Source organism: Pleurodeles waltl, chromosome 4_1 (genome assembly GCF_031143425.1).
Source record: "Pleurodeles waltl isolate 20211129_DDA chromosome 4_1, aPleWal1.hap1.20221129, whole genome shotgun sequence".
NCBI lineage: Eukaryota > Metazoa > Chordata > Amphibia > Caudata > Salamandridae > Pleurodeles > Pleurodeles waltl.
The window spans coordinates 436209197-436227395 of record NC_090442.1 but is presented as its reverse complement, the minus strand read 5'-3'; the positions used below and the strand labels follow the sequence as shown (position 1 = coordinate 436227395).

Sequence of the window (18199 nt, the reverse complement as noted above, 5' to 3'; positions counted from 1 at the left end):
TTGGTTAACATAGGGCCCTATGGGTCCCAGGAGCCAATGACGATGTACGCCAGTGGTGACGGTACGCCCCAGCACGGACGTGACCGCCATTTTCTGTCTGTTCCCTCACTTAATAACTGACATTCAACAGGAGAGGACCTTCACTGCAAGTGCTGCTGTGACCTGTGTCTGGAATCTACGATGGCTCGAGTGTCTGTGGAAAGGGCCCCTGCCTTCACTTCGGAGGAGTTGGAGAAACTAGTGGATGGGGTCTTACCCCAGTACACGCAACTGTACGGTCCTCCAGGCAAACAGGTGAGTACACTGTGAGCACGCTGCATGGGCAATGCCTCTTTTGAGTGGTGTGGATGGAAGATACATGGGGGGGCTGAGGCCTGCATGTGCGGATGGTGAGTGTATGTGCGTCAGGGCAAGGGTGGGAACTGGTGGGCAATGAGTATGACGGTCCGGACGGGTAAGTAATTTCCTTTCCCCCTGTACCATTCCTCTAGGTCAGCGCCCACCAGAAGAAGGGTATTTGGTGTGCCATCGCCAAGGAAGTCCAGACTCTGGGGGTCTATCACAGATGGAGCACTCACTCCCAGATGGGCGGGCCTGCGCCGCTGGAGCAAGAAGACGGCGGAGGCCCAGCTGGGGATGGCCTCCCAATGTGGGAGGGGTGCCTGTCGCACCATGACACCCCTGATGTTCCGGATCCTGGTGGTGGCCTATCCAGAGTTGGACGGGCGCTTGAGGGCATCACAGCAGCCACAAGGGGGTGAGTACACTCTCATTCAGCTGACTCTGCGCACATCACGAGGTGTCTGGGTGGGGGAAGTGGGCAGTGGGTTCCCCTCGGCCAGGGCGAACTTGGTAGGCAAGGTCCCTTGTGAGGCAGGCTATGTGGCACCCCACCAGTGATAAGAGCCATCTACATCTAGTCAGGCTCCTGTGAATTCCAAGTGTGCAGCAATTAGTCTTAGGCCTCATACACCATGGTCAGCTGAAATTTCTAGGAACTGTCAGTACATGGCGTAGTGCAGAGGGCTGCTCCATGTGTGTTGTGTCTGCCAACGGTAGTGGTGTTGCATGCACTGAACATGTCTTTCTTCTGTCTCCCCCCCCTTTTTGTGGTCTCCCTGTTCTTGTGTGCAATAGCATCATCAGGCGGAGGAGCATTGGCACTGGAGCATGAGGGAGCTGCAACCCACTTGGCCCTGGAGGGTGAAGCTATGGAGTCTGAATCCACTAGTGGGACGGAGGGCGAGGGGAGCTCCACGGCGGGGACAGGAGCAGACAGCAGTGACAGCGACTCCTCCTTGGATGGGAGCTCCCTTGCGGTGGCGGGCACCTCTGTGCCCACCACATCAACAGGTACAGTACCCACCCCCCTACCAGCACTGCCCTCCCAGCAGCCCCTCAGCATGTGTCCCGTGCCCGCTCACCCTGGAGGGTGGGCATCTCCTTTGCCCCAGGCACCTCAGGCCCTGCCCCAGTCAGCCCTGCTGCCCTCAGTGAGGAGGGTATTGACCTCCTGAGATCCCTCACTGTTGGGCAATCTACCATTGTGAATGCCATCCAGGGTGTAGAGAGGCATTTGCAACAAACAAATGCATATCTGGAGGGCATTTATTCTGGGCAGGCAGCCCAACAGAGAGCATTTCAGGCTCTTGCCTCAGCACTGATGGCAGCTATTGTCCCTGTGTCCAACCTCCCCCCTCCAACTTCCTCCACCTAGACCCAATCCACTGTACCTCAGGCTATCCCAAGCACACCATCAGAACAGCATGCACACTCATAAACACACAAGAGTGGACATGGCAAACATAAGCACCACACATCCCACAGGCACTCACACAAGCACTATCCCCATGCAGACACAGCAACATCCGCTGCCTCCACTGTGTCCCCCTCCTCCACGTCCTCCTCCTCCCTCCCTGTCTCGTCTCCACTGACACCTGCATGCACGACATCCTCAGCCACTACCTCATCACCAACACGCCCATCTCTACACACCGCTCACGTGCCCTCACCACCCCCACTACCATTCACAAATCCCCAGTGTCCTCTCCCGGTGTGTCAGTGAGCCCTCCTCCCAAAGTACACAAATGCAGGCACACACCACCCACCCAACAGCCATCCACCTCACAACAGCCTCCGGCCCATGCACCTTCACCCAAATTCAGCAGACGTACACCTCCTACAACCACTACCTCTACCTCCACTCTCAAACCCCCTCCATCTTCCCGTCCAGTGTGTCTAAAAAACTCTTCCTGGCTAACACTGATCTCTTCCCTACACCCCCTGTCCTTCCCCTATGGCCAAGCTTTCCAAGTCCCAGCCCAGCACCTCAGCCACAACATCCCCAGGCACAGTGGTGCCAGCAACTGTGGGGTCATCGAGTGCGCCACCCATCAGGGCTGCCAGTGTGCCACGTAGTGAGGTCAAGGACATTCCGCCACCTGCCAAGGTGAAAAAGGTGCCCACATCCCAGAGGGAGAAGCCGAAACTACCAGCCACCAAGGGCTCAGCAAAAACAAAAGGAGATAGTGGCAAGACAACTGCGGCACCATCAAAGGTGGGGAAGGGCCAAAAGCAGAAGAGCAGGTCAGGAGAGGGCATGGTGGCACTGACTGAGGGACCTGTGTCACACTTTCTGTCCACGACCACACCAACCTGTATGGTGGCGAACACTGCTAGCTGCCCCGCCACCTGCACCACCCCAGGCATGTCTACAGCCTCAGCGACAGTCCCCAGCCTCTTCCCCAGTGGGCAGCCGTCCGAGGCTACAGGAGATGTCCTGCTTTGTCCCTCAGCAGGTGCTGACCCATGCACCACCACCAGCACCGCTGCCACAGACACCCCCGCAAGCACCGCCGCCACAGACACCGCCGCCACAGACACCGCCGCCACAGACACCGCCGCAAACACCGCCACCAGCCCCACGGCATCCTCGGACAGTGGCACCACTACTGACATGGCTACCATCCCCAGTGGCCAGTTGTCTGAGGCTGGAGGAGAGTTCCTGGACCCTGGGCAGCTTCCATGAGGCATGACTTCCATCACTGTTTGCACCTGCAGGTGGAAGGCGAAGCCGCAGCAGTGTGGGGTATGTTGCTGCCTCCATGCGTATCATGCTACCGGAACCTCACCAATCTCGTGGCACGCACACCCAGGTGATGGAATTGTACCGACCATACTGCACGTGGTGCACTCTGGGCACCATGCCTCCTCCAGAACCAGTGGAGAGATACATCCACTACCTCAGTCCTTGGCAGGATGAAGCACTCTGGGCACCAGGCCCCCTCCAGAGCCAGTGGAGAGATACATCCACTACCTCAGTCCTTGGTAGGATGAAGCACTCTGGGCACCAGGCCCCCTCCAGAACCAGTGGAGAGATACATCCACTACCTCAGTCCTTGGCAGGATGAAGCACTCTGGGCACCAGGCCCCCTCCAGAACCAGTGGATTATCACCTCCACTACCTCAGTCCTTGGCAGGATGAAGCACTCTGTGCACCATGACCCCACCAGAACCAGTGGAGAGATAAATCCACTACCTCAGTCCTTGGCAGGATGAAGCACTCTGGGCACCAGGCCCCCTCCAGAACCAGTGGAGTATCACATCCACTACCTCAGTCCTTGGCAGGATGAAGCACTCTGGGCACCAGCCCCACTCCAGAACCAGTGGAGACAAACATCCACTAGAGAGACTGTGGCCTTGCACTCCCCAGGATAAAGCAGTGGGCAAACCACCCACTGGAGAGACTTGCACTCCCCAGGATAGAGCAGTGGGCAAACCACCCACTGGAGAGACTTGAGAGACTGTGGCTTTGCACTCCCTAGGATAGAACAGTGGGCAAACCTCCCACTGGAGAGACTTGAGAGACTGTGGCTTTGCAGTCCCCTGGATAAAACAGTGGGCAAACCACCCACTGGAGAGACTTGAGAGACTGTGGCTTTGCACTCCCCAGGATAAAGCAGTGGGCATGGAGCCTCCTCATGCAGCAGTGGTGTCGTGCATTCATCAGGCTGAGGTGCACCCCCCCCCCCCCTTGAGGTGCCTGTGTATTTTCGATCTGATGCCCCAGCAGTGTTCTCTCCGTTTCCAGTCAGGTATCATGTGTGGGCTTCGCCCATGCATTTTGGGCCCAGTGGTCCACGGACAATGATTGGTACACTATCCGGACTTGTGTAGTTGGTGTACATATTTGCATATACTGAATTTTGACGAATGGATTTTTCATGATTACAATCATTACAATAATTTCCTTTTTGTCCTTGCGTTCTTCCAGGGGGTGGGGGGGGGTGTATATGTAATGCTGATGCATGTATTTGTGTGTATGTTGTGTGTGAGGGTGGGGGTGTTGCGTGTGTGTGTGTCACTCTCTTTCCTCCCCCTCCCCTGTGTTGTAGGTGCAGTACTCACCGTAGTCGCTGCCGCCGCCGTTCGTACTTCTGGTAGAAGAGGAGGTAAACCAACAGGTAACACCTGAAGTTAGGGCTCCATGGCGTCCTGGTTCCTCGTTGGGTGTCGAGAGGTGAGTGTTTTCCCTTCTGTGTAATGTTTCCGCCGTGCTTTTGATAGCGTTGGTTCCACCCCAGAAAAGGGGGAGGATAGGTCTGTCATAATACAGTGGGCGGTACTTTGTCTTCCGCCTGTCTGTTGGTGGTTACCACCGCGGTGTTTGTTTCTACCGCTGTGGCAGTCGGAGTGTTAAAGTGGCTGTCTATGTTGGCGGTTTCCACCATGGTCATAATCCCATTTTTTTTTTTCGCCAGCCTGTTTGTGGTATTACTGCTGCTTTAACACCGACCGCCAGGATTGTCATGAGGGCCTCAGTCTGTTCTGGGTTGCTCCGTTCATCCACACTGTATGCGTCTCCATCTCTCTATCCCTGCTCTCCGGCATCTTCCCTTTTAAACATACCTCCATGCTCCTTTTGGCCTATGCTGTCTGTCCTTGTGACTAGAATGCTCACTCCCTTGCCCAGTGCGGCAGCCATGTTGGAGTGGATACTCATTCCGGGTTCCTCATTACAATTTCTCTTTAATATATCTTTTTTTTACCTTGCCTGTCTTTTTTTTGCTACATTATCGTAATAGGCTTGTTTAATTGTTAAAATTGTGTAGGGCTGCTGTAGTAAAAGCTATAAATAGAGACTTTTCAATCTGAACCACAATAGAGCACCAAGGATGTATCCTATGGCTCTAAGGAAAACCTTTCAGCAATAACCGACCCCATCACAGCATGAATTATCACTTGCATATCACCTTTAAATATATGTCAAGGAAATATAATAATTTTGTCACCAAACAGCAACTTGCCATTTTCTTAAATGTATTCGTTTTTGCAATGAGTACAAGCTTTTCATTTTTCATCTGAATAAAGTTTTCCTCAAATATCAGTTTCTCAGTTACAGAGAATACACACTTGTTGCTCCGTGAAAAAAATAATTTTTTATTTTCAATTAAAGTCCCTCAAGCCTAGGGACTTTAATTGTTCGCAAATGACTTTACTTACAAAATACCAGTTTTCTTTATTAGTCAATACTTTGGTTTGCTTCGCAAATATTAGTGTGTAATTTCCATCCCAGTACCACAAATACTATTATCCCATGTAGAATCAGGTGTACGTGCCAATATATCACCATCCTGTGCCAGCAGTTTTCAACACAGGCCAGTCATAGGCACTAGAGGGCAATGGTTCTCACTTTATGCCAAAGATGTCCAGCAAAATCCAAGGATGGCTACCATTATACCAAGGGTAGTCAACACTACCATTCTTTTGCCTACTGTTATACCAAGTGTGCCCATAATGTGCCATCATTAGACACATTATGCCAGGGAAAGTATTATGTGAAGGATATCTACTGTGTGTGGGATGGCAACCTTTACATCAAAGGTGTATACAATATGTCAAAGATAACCATAATATACCAGAACTACCATTATGCTAAGTATAACTTGAGACGTTTATTATTATGCCAGGGAGGGCCACTGTGCTGCCAGGTATAAGCATAATGGGAACAATTACTTGCAACATGCAAGGCCTAACATTATGCTAGTGCTGGCTGACATAATGTCAATGCATCTTTTCTTTTTGCTTTTGTCAAAATAAATGGAAAGGGTATGCCCAGACATAAGTCCAATGCTTGCTGCACCACTGAATTCAAGCCAGCCTGGCTTATGAGGGATGATACCATGAAATTGGTCCCAGAATGCTTGTCCCAGTCCAAGGGTGATCTGGCTTGGCAGTATGGGCTGGACTGTTCCCATGGGGAGCAGGGTCAAGACTGATCTGCATATGGCTTTGTCTAAACTGGGGAGTGTGGTGGGCAAAAAATGAAGGATTAAACCCTGCTCTTTCTGACTGTGGTTGAATGTTTGCATTGTTCAGCATTCCATCCATCCTCTGTTCTTTTTGATAATGTCAATACATGACACTTGACATAATCGGTCAATGAAAGCCATTGTATGCCAGGGTAACTACCATGACAGGGATGCCAGTGATGCTCATAAAATTTCAAGCATGGCTATCTTAATGTCAGAGACACACATAAAATGCTATATAGCCACCTGTAATTCAGAGATATCCATGACAATGCAGAGAATGGCTACAATATACCAGTACCTTCTCATCAGTTCACATGTTCACCACACACGACAGGCAAACACAAACACTTGCTAACACATATTTGCTTATAAAAAACAGACACATCCTACATCCCCTCGAACCATCAAAAGGTGAATACTGCTTCTATATTTGTGGTATTTTCCCGGCAATGGAACCCCAACCTCAGCACACTGCCCCCTACCAGAAGGCGATGGGAAGCCAGTCTGAACCCACCTAGCCAGCCAGGTAACAGATGGCTGAAACTTTCTGCCTCCTGGGCCCCTATGAGGCCTAGCAGTAGCACCCAGGCAAACGGCTCGGAAGACAGGCCAACAGCCTGCTTGACACTAAAATACAAAGGGCCTAATTCACAAAGGTTGACTTATACTTTTGTGTGAGTTTACGGTTGTTTGCTATTCACAGTGGGATTTACGAGTGAAATCTTTGCGAGTGCGGAGTCTCCGCACATAAAAGACCCATCTTTTAGTGGTAACTATACTACTCGTAAATCCCTTTGTGTATAGCACACAATCATAAACTTAGGAAAAAGTGTAAGTTTACCTTTGTGAATCAGGCCTATAGGTTAGGGCAGTTAACAGGTGCATGTACAATGCCTTCCACATGTTCAGCGTACTACCCAGTTCCATTCTCCTCATATTATTTATTTGGCCTCTGTGAGGTGAGGATTCTGTGGATGGGCCGAGCTTCTGTCAGCCTTTAGGTCAAGAATGTTCTCACCCTTTAGTTTTCATAGCTGGGCTATATGTTTTTTCCACATGCCACTACACCTGAGATACACTGCATGAAGTGGTAATTAAAAATAGCGGGATCTTTGATGCAGAACAGCACAATTAAGGCAAAACATGCACACACCTGCGTTGTGTAAATCTCTGTAAGATTTCATTTTTTCCCTCCCACTCAGCCTTTTCAATAAAGTAAAATGCATTTGAGGCTCTAGTGGCTATGGCCATTAATTCAGCTATTTCAGCATGATCAAATGTTATCCCTCTCAGGACTCGGCCACGTTCTAAAAGGTTGTGAATGAGTATTGTAATTTCCAGGAAAGTTTCACAGTGTCGGTATTGCATATGACCATTTAGTGGTACATATCTCTATATTCCTTTCTTACCTAAATGGCAAAGTTACTGGCCTCCTAGTGTACTCTCTACATTGTCTGGTGACCTAGACTGACAGTACAAGCCTTTATATTCAACTGTTTTGCCCACTTTCACTATCTGGACTGATTCTTAACTGTTGTGACCACATTCATGACATGGGATGTATTTGTGCTCACAGTCATGTGTGGAGGCTGGCCTCTGGTAAGGTTTGGCCCGTTAGTATTCCCTTCTATGATCTATCCATGGTTGCAGATGTGTTAGAAGCCAGGATTGGTCATGAATACCCACTTCCCGGTACTTTCTCCTGCGACTGGCGCATAGTTTAGAAATAAATGTGGCAAGTTATAGAGTCACCAAATCTAACAAATGTTGTATGTTTTGTTGTTGGACCTGGCTTTTTGACAGGGTCATCCCCAAACTTTTTGCCTTCCTCCTTCTCTTTTTCTGACCTCATTTTTGCTGGTTTTTAGACTCTGCGCACTTTACCACTGCTACCCAGTGCTAAAGTGCATATGCTCTCTCCCTTAAAACATGGTAACCTTGAATCATACCTGATTGGACTATTAATTTACTTATAAGTCCCTAGTAAGGTGCACTTTATGTGCATAGGGCTGGTAAATTAAATGCTACTAGTGGGCCTGCAGCACTGGTTGTGCCACCCGCTTAAGTAGCCCCTTTTCCTTGTGTCAGGCCTGCCATTGCAAGGCCTGTGTGTGCAGTTTCACTGCCACCTCGACTTGGCATTTAAAAGTACTTGCCAAGCCTAGAACTCCCCTTTTTCTACATATAAGTCACCCTTAATGTGTGCCCTAGGTAACCCCTAGAGCAGGGTGCTGTGTAGATAAAAGGCAGGACATATACCTGTGTAGTTATATGTCCTGGTAGTGTAAAACTCCTAAATTCGTTTTACACTACTGTGGGGCCTGCTTCCTTCATAGGCTAACATTGGGGCTGCCCTCATACACTGTTGAAGTGGCAGCTGCTGATCTGAAAGGAGCAGGAAGGTCATATTTAGTATGGCCAGAATGGTAATACAAAGTCCTGCTGACTGGTGAAGTCGGATTTAATATTACTATTCTAGAAATGCCACTTTTAGAAAGTGAGCATTTCTTTGCACTTAAATCTTTCTGTGCCTTACAATCCACGTCTGGCTGGGCTTGGTTGACAGCTCCTTGTGCATTCACTCAGACACACCCCAAACACAGGGTACTCAGCCTCACTTGCATACATCTGCATTTTGAATGGGTCTTCCTGGGCTGGGAGGGTGGAGGGCCTGCTCTCACACAAAGGACTGCCACACCCCCTACTGGGACCCTGGCAGACAGGATTGAACTGAAAGGGGACCTGGTGCACTTCTTAGCCACTCTTTGAAGTCTCCCCCACTTCAAAGGCACATTTGGGTATAAAACAGGGCCTCTGCCCTACCTCATCAGACACTTGCTGGAGAAGAAACCGGAACCAGAAACTACATCCTGCCAAGAAGAACTGCCTGGCTGCTCAAAGGACTCACCTGTCTGCTTTCTACAAAGGACTGCTGTCTTGCTGTTGCCCTGCTGCCTTGCTGAACTCTTGTCTGGCTGTAAAAGTGCTCTCCAAGGGCTTGGATAGAGCTTGCCTCCTGTTCCTTGAAGTCTCAGGACCAAAAAGACTTCTTCCTTTCACTTGGACGCTCCGTGCGCCGAAAATTTCGACGCACAGCTTGTTTCGCGGCGAGAAAAACGCCGCACACCGACGCTGATCGACGCGACGCCCTCGGGACGATCGAGACTTCGACGCACAACCTCGCAAGGACAAAGCCGCTCGACTTTCCAGGAGAAATCGACGCGACGCCCACCGTGAGTGCGAAACTTTGACGCACGGCCTCGCAAGGACAACGCCGCCCGACTTCCAAGGAGAAATCGACGCGACGCCTGCCGTGAGACCAAACTTTCGACGCACGGCCTCGCAAGGACAACGCCGCCCGACTTCCAAGGAGAAATCGACGCGACGCCTACCGTGAGATCGAAACTTCGACGCGCAGCCCCGCAGAACGACGCGCAGCCGGAAAACAAGCAGGAGAATCCACGCACAGACCCGGGACATCTGGTAATCCCCGCAATCCACAAAAAGAGACTGTCTGCGCGCCGGAAAACGACGCCCGACTTCCCCGCGTGGAAAAGAACGACGCAAGTCTGTGTGTGCTGAGGAGAAATCGACGCACACACCCCTTTTTCCACGCATCTCTTCTCCTGTGGCCCTCTGAGGAGATTTTCCACCAGAAACCAGGTACTTTGTGCTTGAAAGACACTGTATTGCATTCTAAAGACTTAAGACACTTTATATCACTTCCCTGTGATATTTCTACAATTTTCCATTGCAACTTTATTCTTTTTGACCTACAATTATCCTGATAAATATTATATATTTTTCTAAACACTGTGTGGTGTATTTTTGTGGTGCTATATGGTGGTATTGTATGATTTATTGCACAAATACTTTACACATTGCCTTCTAAGTTAAGCCTGACTGCTCGTGCCAAGCTACCAGAGGGTGGGCACAGGATAATCTTGGATAGTGTGTGACTTACCCTGACTAGAGTGAGGGCTTTTGCTTGGACAGGAGGTAACCTGACTGCCAACCAAAAACCCCATTTCTAACATTGGTGATCAGCGGTGAGGATAGGACTTGTATTGTGCAGTGACATACAGTAGCTAAGTATTTCACTACCTACCCACAGTTGAAGGTCAACTTGGTTTTTATCTCTTTTTGCAAATCCGTTTTTTTCCTGACAATTTTCAAAAACTAAATCCTCACTCAACATGTCTCTGACTGGGTCTCAGACAGGGGACTTTGACCTAGTCCAGGTGGATACATATACGGTCAAACAACTAAGAGGATTCTGCAGGGCATTGAGGGTACCCACCCAAGGGGCCTCCAGAAAGGAGGACTTTCAAGTGGCACTGAGGGCCTGGGCAGAAGCCCATTTAGAGGATGATGAAGAAGAGGAGCCAGAAAATGGCCCCTCAGAGGAATTTTCACTATCTGTGGATGGTGTTACCACTGCAATTGTGCCCCCTTCCAGACCAGGGAGCAGTGTCTCTGGGCAAAGCCTGACCGCAGAGGAAAGGAGAGAAGAAAGGGAGTTCCAATTGCAAATGGCAAAATTGAAAATTGAGGCTCAACAGGAGGAGAGAAGGGCAGAAAGAGAAGCCAAACAAGCTGAGGCTGAAAGAGCAGCCAAACAGGTGGAAGCTGAAAGAGCTCTGGCTGAAAAGAAACTCTTGTTGGCTCATGAACTGAGTCTCAAGGAGCTGGAGATCAAGGCAAGACAGTCTGAATCCAGCAATAATGGTGGCAGCATACTGACAGGACCTGCTGGAGAAAAGAAGGTTCGTATACCCAAGAATGTGGTGCCCAGTTTTGTGGTGGGAGATGACATAGATAAATGGTTAGCTGCTTATGAAGTTGCACTAAGGGCTCATGAGGTTCCTGAAGGGCAATGGGGGGTAGCTATGTGGGGTTATGTACCGCCATTGGGGAGGGATACACTCCTCACATTGGATCAACCTGATCAAAACACATACCCACTTCAGAGAGCCATTTTACTTGCCAAGTTTGGGCTGGCCCCTGAGGGATACCGTCAGAGGTTCAGGGACAGCACCAAACAAACCACACAAACATGGGTAGATTTCTTTGACTTCTCCAGTAAGGCACTGAATGGATGGGTGCGGGGCAACAAAGTAACTGATTATAAAGGTTTATATGACTTGATTCTGAGAGAGCATATGCTTAATACTACTTTTACAGAGTTGCGCCAGCACTTAGTGGATAGTAAGCTGACTGATCCCAGGAAGCTTGCTGAGGAGGCGGACCTCTGGGCAAGCACCAGAGTGTCCAAAAAGGTATCTGGGAGTAACCCCGAGAAGGGTAGTTCCGGTTCCCCCCAACAAAGTGAGGGGGAGGTTAGAGATGACCCAGACGAGTTCCAGAGTAAGGGGGGAAGAAAGGGTTCCCATACCCCCTCCCATACCCCCTCTGAGAAACAGGGTGGGGGTTCTGGTGGGCAGTGGCCCAAAGTATCCCATTCCCAACCCCGCTGCTTTGAGTGTTCCCAGATAGGACACAGGAAGGGGGACTCTGTCTGTCCAAAGAACTCACCCAATATTGGGACCTCTACAGGGGTGGCCAATGTGGCCTTAGGGGAATGTCGTCCCCAGGGGCAGGTCGTAGACCATGCCTTCATCTCCTTCAGTTGGGAGGTGGACTCAGAGGGTAAACTGGTGATCCCTGAGGGTGGGAGTCGTCACTTCCACCAGGTGGGAGTGAATGGGATCCCAGTCACCGCTCTGAGAGACACGGGGGCTAGTCTTACCATGATTGTGGAGAGACTAGTGTCACCAGAGCAGTACACCGGACAGGTGTGTAGAGTGACTCCAGCCATTGGGGAAGATTTCTTCCGCCCCATGGCCCGGGTGTCCCTAGAGTGGGGTGGGGAGGTGACCCAGAGGCGGGTCATAGTTAGTCCCCAGCTGCCCATTGACTGCATTCTGGGGAATGAGTTTCCCTTAGTGTCAGGAGAGCTGAGCGGGCCGACCCCCAAGGGTGCCCTAACAGTTCATATATCTGGCGGTACCACTCCCCAGAGGAGGGTATGGAAGCCCAGATGGGGAGGCACGGGGAAAAAGGACTCACCCCTGCCCTCTGTTCAGCCTCAGAGTACAGACCCTGGGCTGAGGGACCAGTATCAGGGACCCACCACTGACCTGGTGAGAGTGGAGAAGGGGTGCCAGACCCCTGGGGTTACTACCCCCCATTCTGGGATGCTACAGGAATCCCTTGGGAGCTCCCTACCAGCCCCCCAGCTGGAGGAGAAGCTCAGCCAACGGCCCCCCTCCGGGTCTCCACCTAGCAGTGGATGGTCAGGGGCCTGGCTCACAACACTGACAGCTGTCAGTGGCATCTATTGGTTTCTGTCCTTGTGGGCAGAGTTTTCCCTGGGTGGGGGACAGAAGTCAGACCCAAGGAATGGAATGGGCCACATCACTTTGTTGGCCATGGTGATACTGTCTGCATACTGGGATACATCTGTAAGCAAATTAAAGTTAGGAGCTGTCCAGATGGGGTCCTCAGGTGATGAGAAGGGTTCCCCATGGGCCAGATCAGTGGCCCCAGAGAGTATAGACAAAGAAGCCTCACTGAGTTCGGAAAGGCGTAGAACTGGCGAGTGCCCCTGCAGTAGTGGGCCATTGTCCATGTTCTATCGCCTTAAGCAGGGAAGTCCATCAGAGTGTTGATTAGTCTACCCTGGCTTTAGGCTGGGAGGGGGTCATGTTGGACCTGGCTTTTTGACAGGGTCATCCCCAAACTTTTTGCCTTCCTCCTTCTCTTTTTCTGACCTCATTTTTGCTGGTTTTTAGACTCTGCGCACTTTACCACTGCTACCCAGTGCTAAAGTGCATATGCTCTCTCCCTTAAAACATGGTAACCTTGAATCATACCTGATTGGACTATTAATTTACTTATAAGTCCCTAGTAAGGTGCACTTTATGTGCATAGGGCTGGTAAATTAAATGCTACTAGTGGGCCTGCAGCACTGGTTGTGCCACCCGCTTAAGTAGCCCCTTTTCCTTGTGTCAGGCCTGCCATTGCAAGGCCTGTGTGTGCAGTTTCACTGCCACCTCGACTTGGCATTTAAAAGTACTTGCCAAGCCTAGAACTCCCCTTTTTCTACATATAAGTCACCCTTAATGTGTGCCCTAGGTAACCCCTAGAGCAGGGTGCTGTGTAGATAAAAGGCAGGACATATACCTGTGTAGTTATATGTCCTGGTAGTGTAAAACTCCTAAATTCGTTTTACACTACTGTGGGGCCTGCTTCCTTCATAGGCTAACATTGGGGCTGCCCTCATACACTGTTGAAGTGGCAGCTGCTGATCTGAAAGGAGCAGGAAGGTCATATTTAGTATGGCCAGAATGGTAATACAAAGTCCTGCTGACTGGTGAAGTCGGATTTAATATTACTATTCTAGAAATGCCACTTTTAGAAAGTGAGCATTTCTTTGCACTTAAATCTTTCTGTGCCTTACAATCCACGTCTGGCTGGGCTTGGTTGACAGCTCCTTGTGCATTCACTCAGACACACCCCAAACACAGGGTACTCAGCCTCACTTGCATACATCTGCATTTTGAATGGGTCTTCCTGGGCTGGGAGGGTGGAGGGCCTGCTCTCACACAAAGGACTGCCACACCCCCTACTGGGACCCTGGCAGACAGGATTGAACTGAAAGGGGACCTGGTGCACTTCTTAGCCACTCTTTGAAGTCTCCCCCACTTCAAAGGCACATTTGGGTATAAAACAGGGCCTCTGCCCTACCTCATCAGACACTTGCTGGAGAAGAAACCGGAACCAGAAACTACATCCTGCCAAGAAGAACTGCCTGGCTGCTCAAAGGACTCACCTGTCTGCTTTCTACAAAGGACTGCTGTCTTGCTGTTGCCCTGCTGCCTTGCTGAACTCTTGTCTGGCTGTAAAAGTGCTCTCCAAGGGCTTGGATAGAGCTTGCCTCCTGTTCCTTGAAGTCTCAGGACCAAAAAGACTTCTTCCTTTCACTTGGACGCTCCGTGCGCCGAAAATTTCGACGCACAGCTTGTTTCGCGGCGAGAAAAACGCCGCACACCGACGCTGATCGACGCGACGCCCTCGGGACGATCGAGACTTCGACGCACAACCTCGCAAGGACAAAGCCGCTCGACTTTCCAGGAGAAATCGACGCGACGCCCACCGTGAGTGCGAAACTTTGACGCACGGCCTCGCAAGGACAACGCCGCCCGACTTCCAAGGAGAAATCGACGCGACGCCTGCCGTGAGACCAAACTTTCGACGCACGGCCTCGCAAGGACAACGCCGCCCGACTTCCAAGGAGAAATCGACGCGACGCCTACCGTGAGATCGAAACTTCGACGCGCAGCCCCGCAGAACGACGCGCAGCCGGAAAACAAGCAGGAGAATCCACGCACAGACCCGGGACATCTGGTAATCCCCGCAATCCACAAAAAGAGACTGTCTGCGCGCCGGAAAACGACGCCCGACTTCCCCGCGTGGAAAAGAACGACGCAAGTCTGTGTGTGCTGAGGAGAAATCGACGCACACACCCCTTTTTCCACGCATCTCTTCTCCTGTGGCCCTCTGAGGAGATTTTCCACCAGAAACCAGGTACTTTGTGCTTGAAAGACACTGTATTGCATTCTAAAGACTTAAGACACTTTATATCACTTCCCTGTGATATTTCTACAATTTTCCATTGCAACTTTATTCTTTTTGACCTACAATTATCCTGATAAATATTATATATTTTTCTAAACACTGTGTGGTGTATTTTTGTGGTGCTATATGGTGGTATTGTATGATTTATTGCACAAATACTTTACACATTGCCTTCTAAGTTAAGCCTGACTGCTCGTGCCAAGCTACCAGAGGGTGGGCACAGGATAATCTTGGATAGTGTGTGACTTACCCTGACTAGAGTGAGGGCTTTTGCTTGGACAGGAGGTAACCTGACTGCCAACCAAAAACCCCATTTCTAACATTTGTCATTTGCTGTTTTTTTTTTTTTTTAAATAAATGTGGCAAGAACCACTGCAATCTATAAGTTGTATTATCATTCAAGGTCATTATGGGTCACTGGTGTAGCAATTGAAATTAGATTCACATGTGGATGCAGATTTGAAACAACGATATTCAGTTTCAACCAGCTTTTATGTGAAAAGTATGGATGACGTTGACATTTGTTAATAGCTGCAAGAATCTTAAGATACAGATCCATGCTGAAACCTATGTTTTGTTTTTCAGATATGCAGGTACCTACCATTGAAAAATCGCACAGCAGTCCTGGCAGCTCCAAGTCTTCCTCTGAAGGGCACCTGCGATCCCATGGACCGTCACGTAGCCAAAGCAAAACTAGTGTCACTCAGACCCACCTGGAAGACGCTGGGGCAGCCATCGCTGCCGCCGAAGCAGCTGTCCAACAGCTTCGCCTCCAACCAAGTAAAAGAAGCAAATAAATTCCTCAGCATGGCAGCTTAATGTTCATCTGTTGCCTTTTGTCATTGTTTCCTCTACCCTGTAGTTGTTTGGTGTTTGTATCACATTGTGTCAACTCTGTGTACTGTCCCTTTTTGAGTAAATGCGGGATTGAAGAAACGTGTTCTACCTCTTTAGGATTCTTCTTTACCGTAGTCAGACTGCAAAGAAACTGTCTGTTTCTCTTTTGTTATTCGTTTCGTTGTAGAACATGTGCCAACTGTTCATTTCATTCAGCCCTTGCTGTGATGCTTAACAGGTCTGCACGGAAAGGCGGCTTTCTGTCCTTTGTTGTATCAGTGATTTTAAATGTCTCAACCAATTTCCCTTTTCTTGGTAGAGTGGACAATATCCACTCGCCTGGCACATTACTGCGGGTGGTGTGAAGAGATGGCAATGAAGATCCTTGCTTTTGTTCCACCATGACGTGTGCATGTTGGAGAGAGCAGTGGGCCGTCTTTGCTGCAGTGTTATTATGGGCTTATTTGATTTGCTCTCTAAGTAGTGCAAGCTGCCGAGGTTCTGCACTCCAGAGAATCCCATGAAATCAGACTGGTACTAACTATACCAAAAGATTCGAGCCATTGTAGGCGCAGCATCTTAAAGAGCCCTCTTGAAAATAAAAGAGCTGTAGACCATCTGGGATGTTGGAGGTATTTAGAATGCATTTCACTACGACTGCAAATAATGACGGTGCAGGAGTAATGGCTCAACTATTTCACTGGTGTAGTCGAAGCCTAGGAAGCAGATTCAATCCTTTAGAACCCGGAGTGCTGTACTTACTGCGATGAGCTCCTTGTGACATCCCAGCAGTGCACACTTGCAACAGGAAGAAACATTATTAATTACGGTTTCTCACCAATTACTATTACCGCGATTGCCGTGAATTTACAATCCACACTTTTTCGTTTGAGAAGTAAATCATACATGACTAAAAAATTTTAATTTGGGACCAAGATCAAATAATTGGATGAGAATGTAATCAACAAGTTACAACAAAGCGTGACATGCGGACTGCGTGTTATGTTTGTCCTCCTGCATGTGTAACCCAGAAGGGGCAATCATCAAAGCATCATCAAAGAGAAACAGACAGTTTTAATACCCTTTAGTGCTGTGCATGTAGAGACTCTAGTGTTAAAATTTAGATGCATTGAAATACAGGAGCTACTTCTGTTTGCATGATTAACATTTAAGCTGATTCCATCTGAGGATACATACTTTGGGTTTCCATTTCACCTACACTGCCACAGCAGCACATAAAAGCGGTCAGTCTAATCATGGCAAGAAGCAGCACAGACACAGCATAGCAGGTGTCTTCCCAATTCAAAGAACTCAGTCTGACAATCTGCCTCTACCAGCCAGTGACAGCAAAGAGCAAAGCCAGCTTGCCCTCCGGAAGGTGATGTCTGATGGACCTGTCAAGCCAGATGGAGGTGAGGAAGAGAAACCTCTTGCCACGACCGCTTATTTATTGATATCTGTTGTTTTTTTGCTGTTGTAGTGAATCATATAATTATATCAGCAAAAGCGAGACTTTCCTTTACAGCTAAATGTTTTGAAACTTACTTATTTTCATACTTTAAAAACAAAGCTGTGTGCATTTGGCTAGTCAGCATTTGGCCTCTCTGTTGGCGTCAGGGCTTCACAACTCTTCCTGCCAGTACATATCTGTTACTCGTCCAATAGTGCTTTGTGTGATATTTCACATCTACCTTGGTATATATAGTATACTCAATGTCACAATTTGTCATATAGGATTGAAGTCTAATAAGGCAAGTTAAAGAATGGACTGGAATGGACTGATACATTTTCACACCTACTCAAGTCTCATTCTTCAAATCACAGACGTTTATCAAATCATTTATTAGCACTGCCCATTTTGTGTTGTGACACTGAAGATGCATAGGAGCGTGCTGTGGTGTCCACTATTGCTAAGCCATCTCAACTTACCCTTCCCAAGGAGCAACCAGTCTCCTGCCCAGAAACTCCCACCACAGATTCCAATATCTCTTGCTTTAGCCCAGGCCACAACAGTTGCTTTCTACTCATAGCTCTGGTTCAGAACACAAAACACATATCTATGTGAAACTCGTTTTCAATCAATTTAAATATTATAGCAGAAAAATCTTGCTACTGTCTAACTCATACAAAAAAATTCTTAAATGAAGACGAAAATCATCTGTCTAGAATCTTTCAAAAAAAGCTCCACCGAATCCAGTACCAACACACATGTGAAAAACGTGTTTTTAATGTTTTGGAAGCTGCATCAGCATATAATGGTGAATCATTTTTATAATCATACTTTAGGAAAATAAACAAAGAGTGACAGTTGATAAAAGTGTTCCCCAAGTGAGAAAAGAGACACCACACCATAAAGCAATAAAGGAATCGCTTATAGTTCTGTGATCTTTGGTGTACGTCACAAAGAC

General features: G+C 48.8%; 1 protein-coding gene across 8 annotated transcripts in view; it reads left to right on the top strand.

The window, feature by feature from the left end:
• PCLO (piccolo presynaptic cytomatrix protein) overlaps nucleotides 1-18199 on the top strand; it is a 1309308-nt gene that overhangs the window by 1094295 nt on the left and 196814 nt on the right. For 4 of the 8 annotated variants that reach the window (XM_069228704.1, XM_069228705.1, XM_069228703.1 and 1 more), the window contains one exon: nucleotides 15540-15734. In XM_069228704.1, coding sequence (XP_069084805.1) covers nucleotides 15540-15734 — 195 coding nt within the window. Of the gene's footprint in view, nucleotides 1-15539; nucleotides 15735-17020; nucleotides 17204-18199 lie in introns of all 8 variants that reach the window. The other 4 variants (XM_069228700.1, XM_069228701.1, XM_069228699.1 and 1 more) reach the window with 2 other exon arrangements.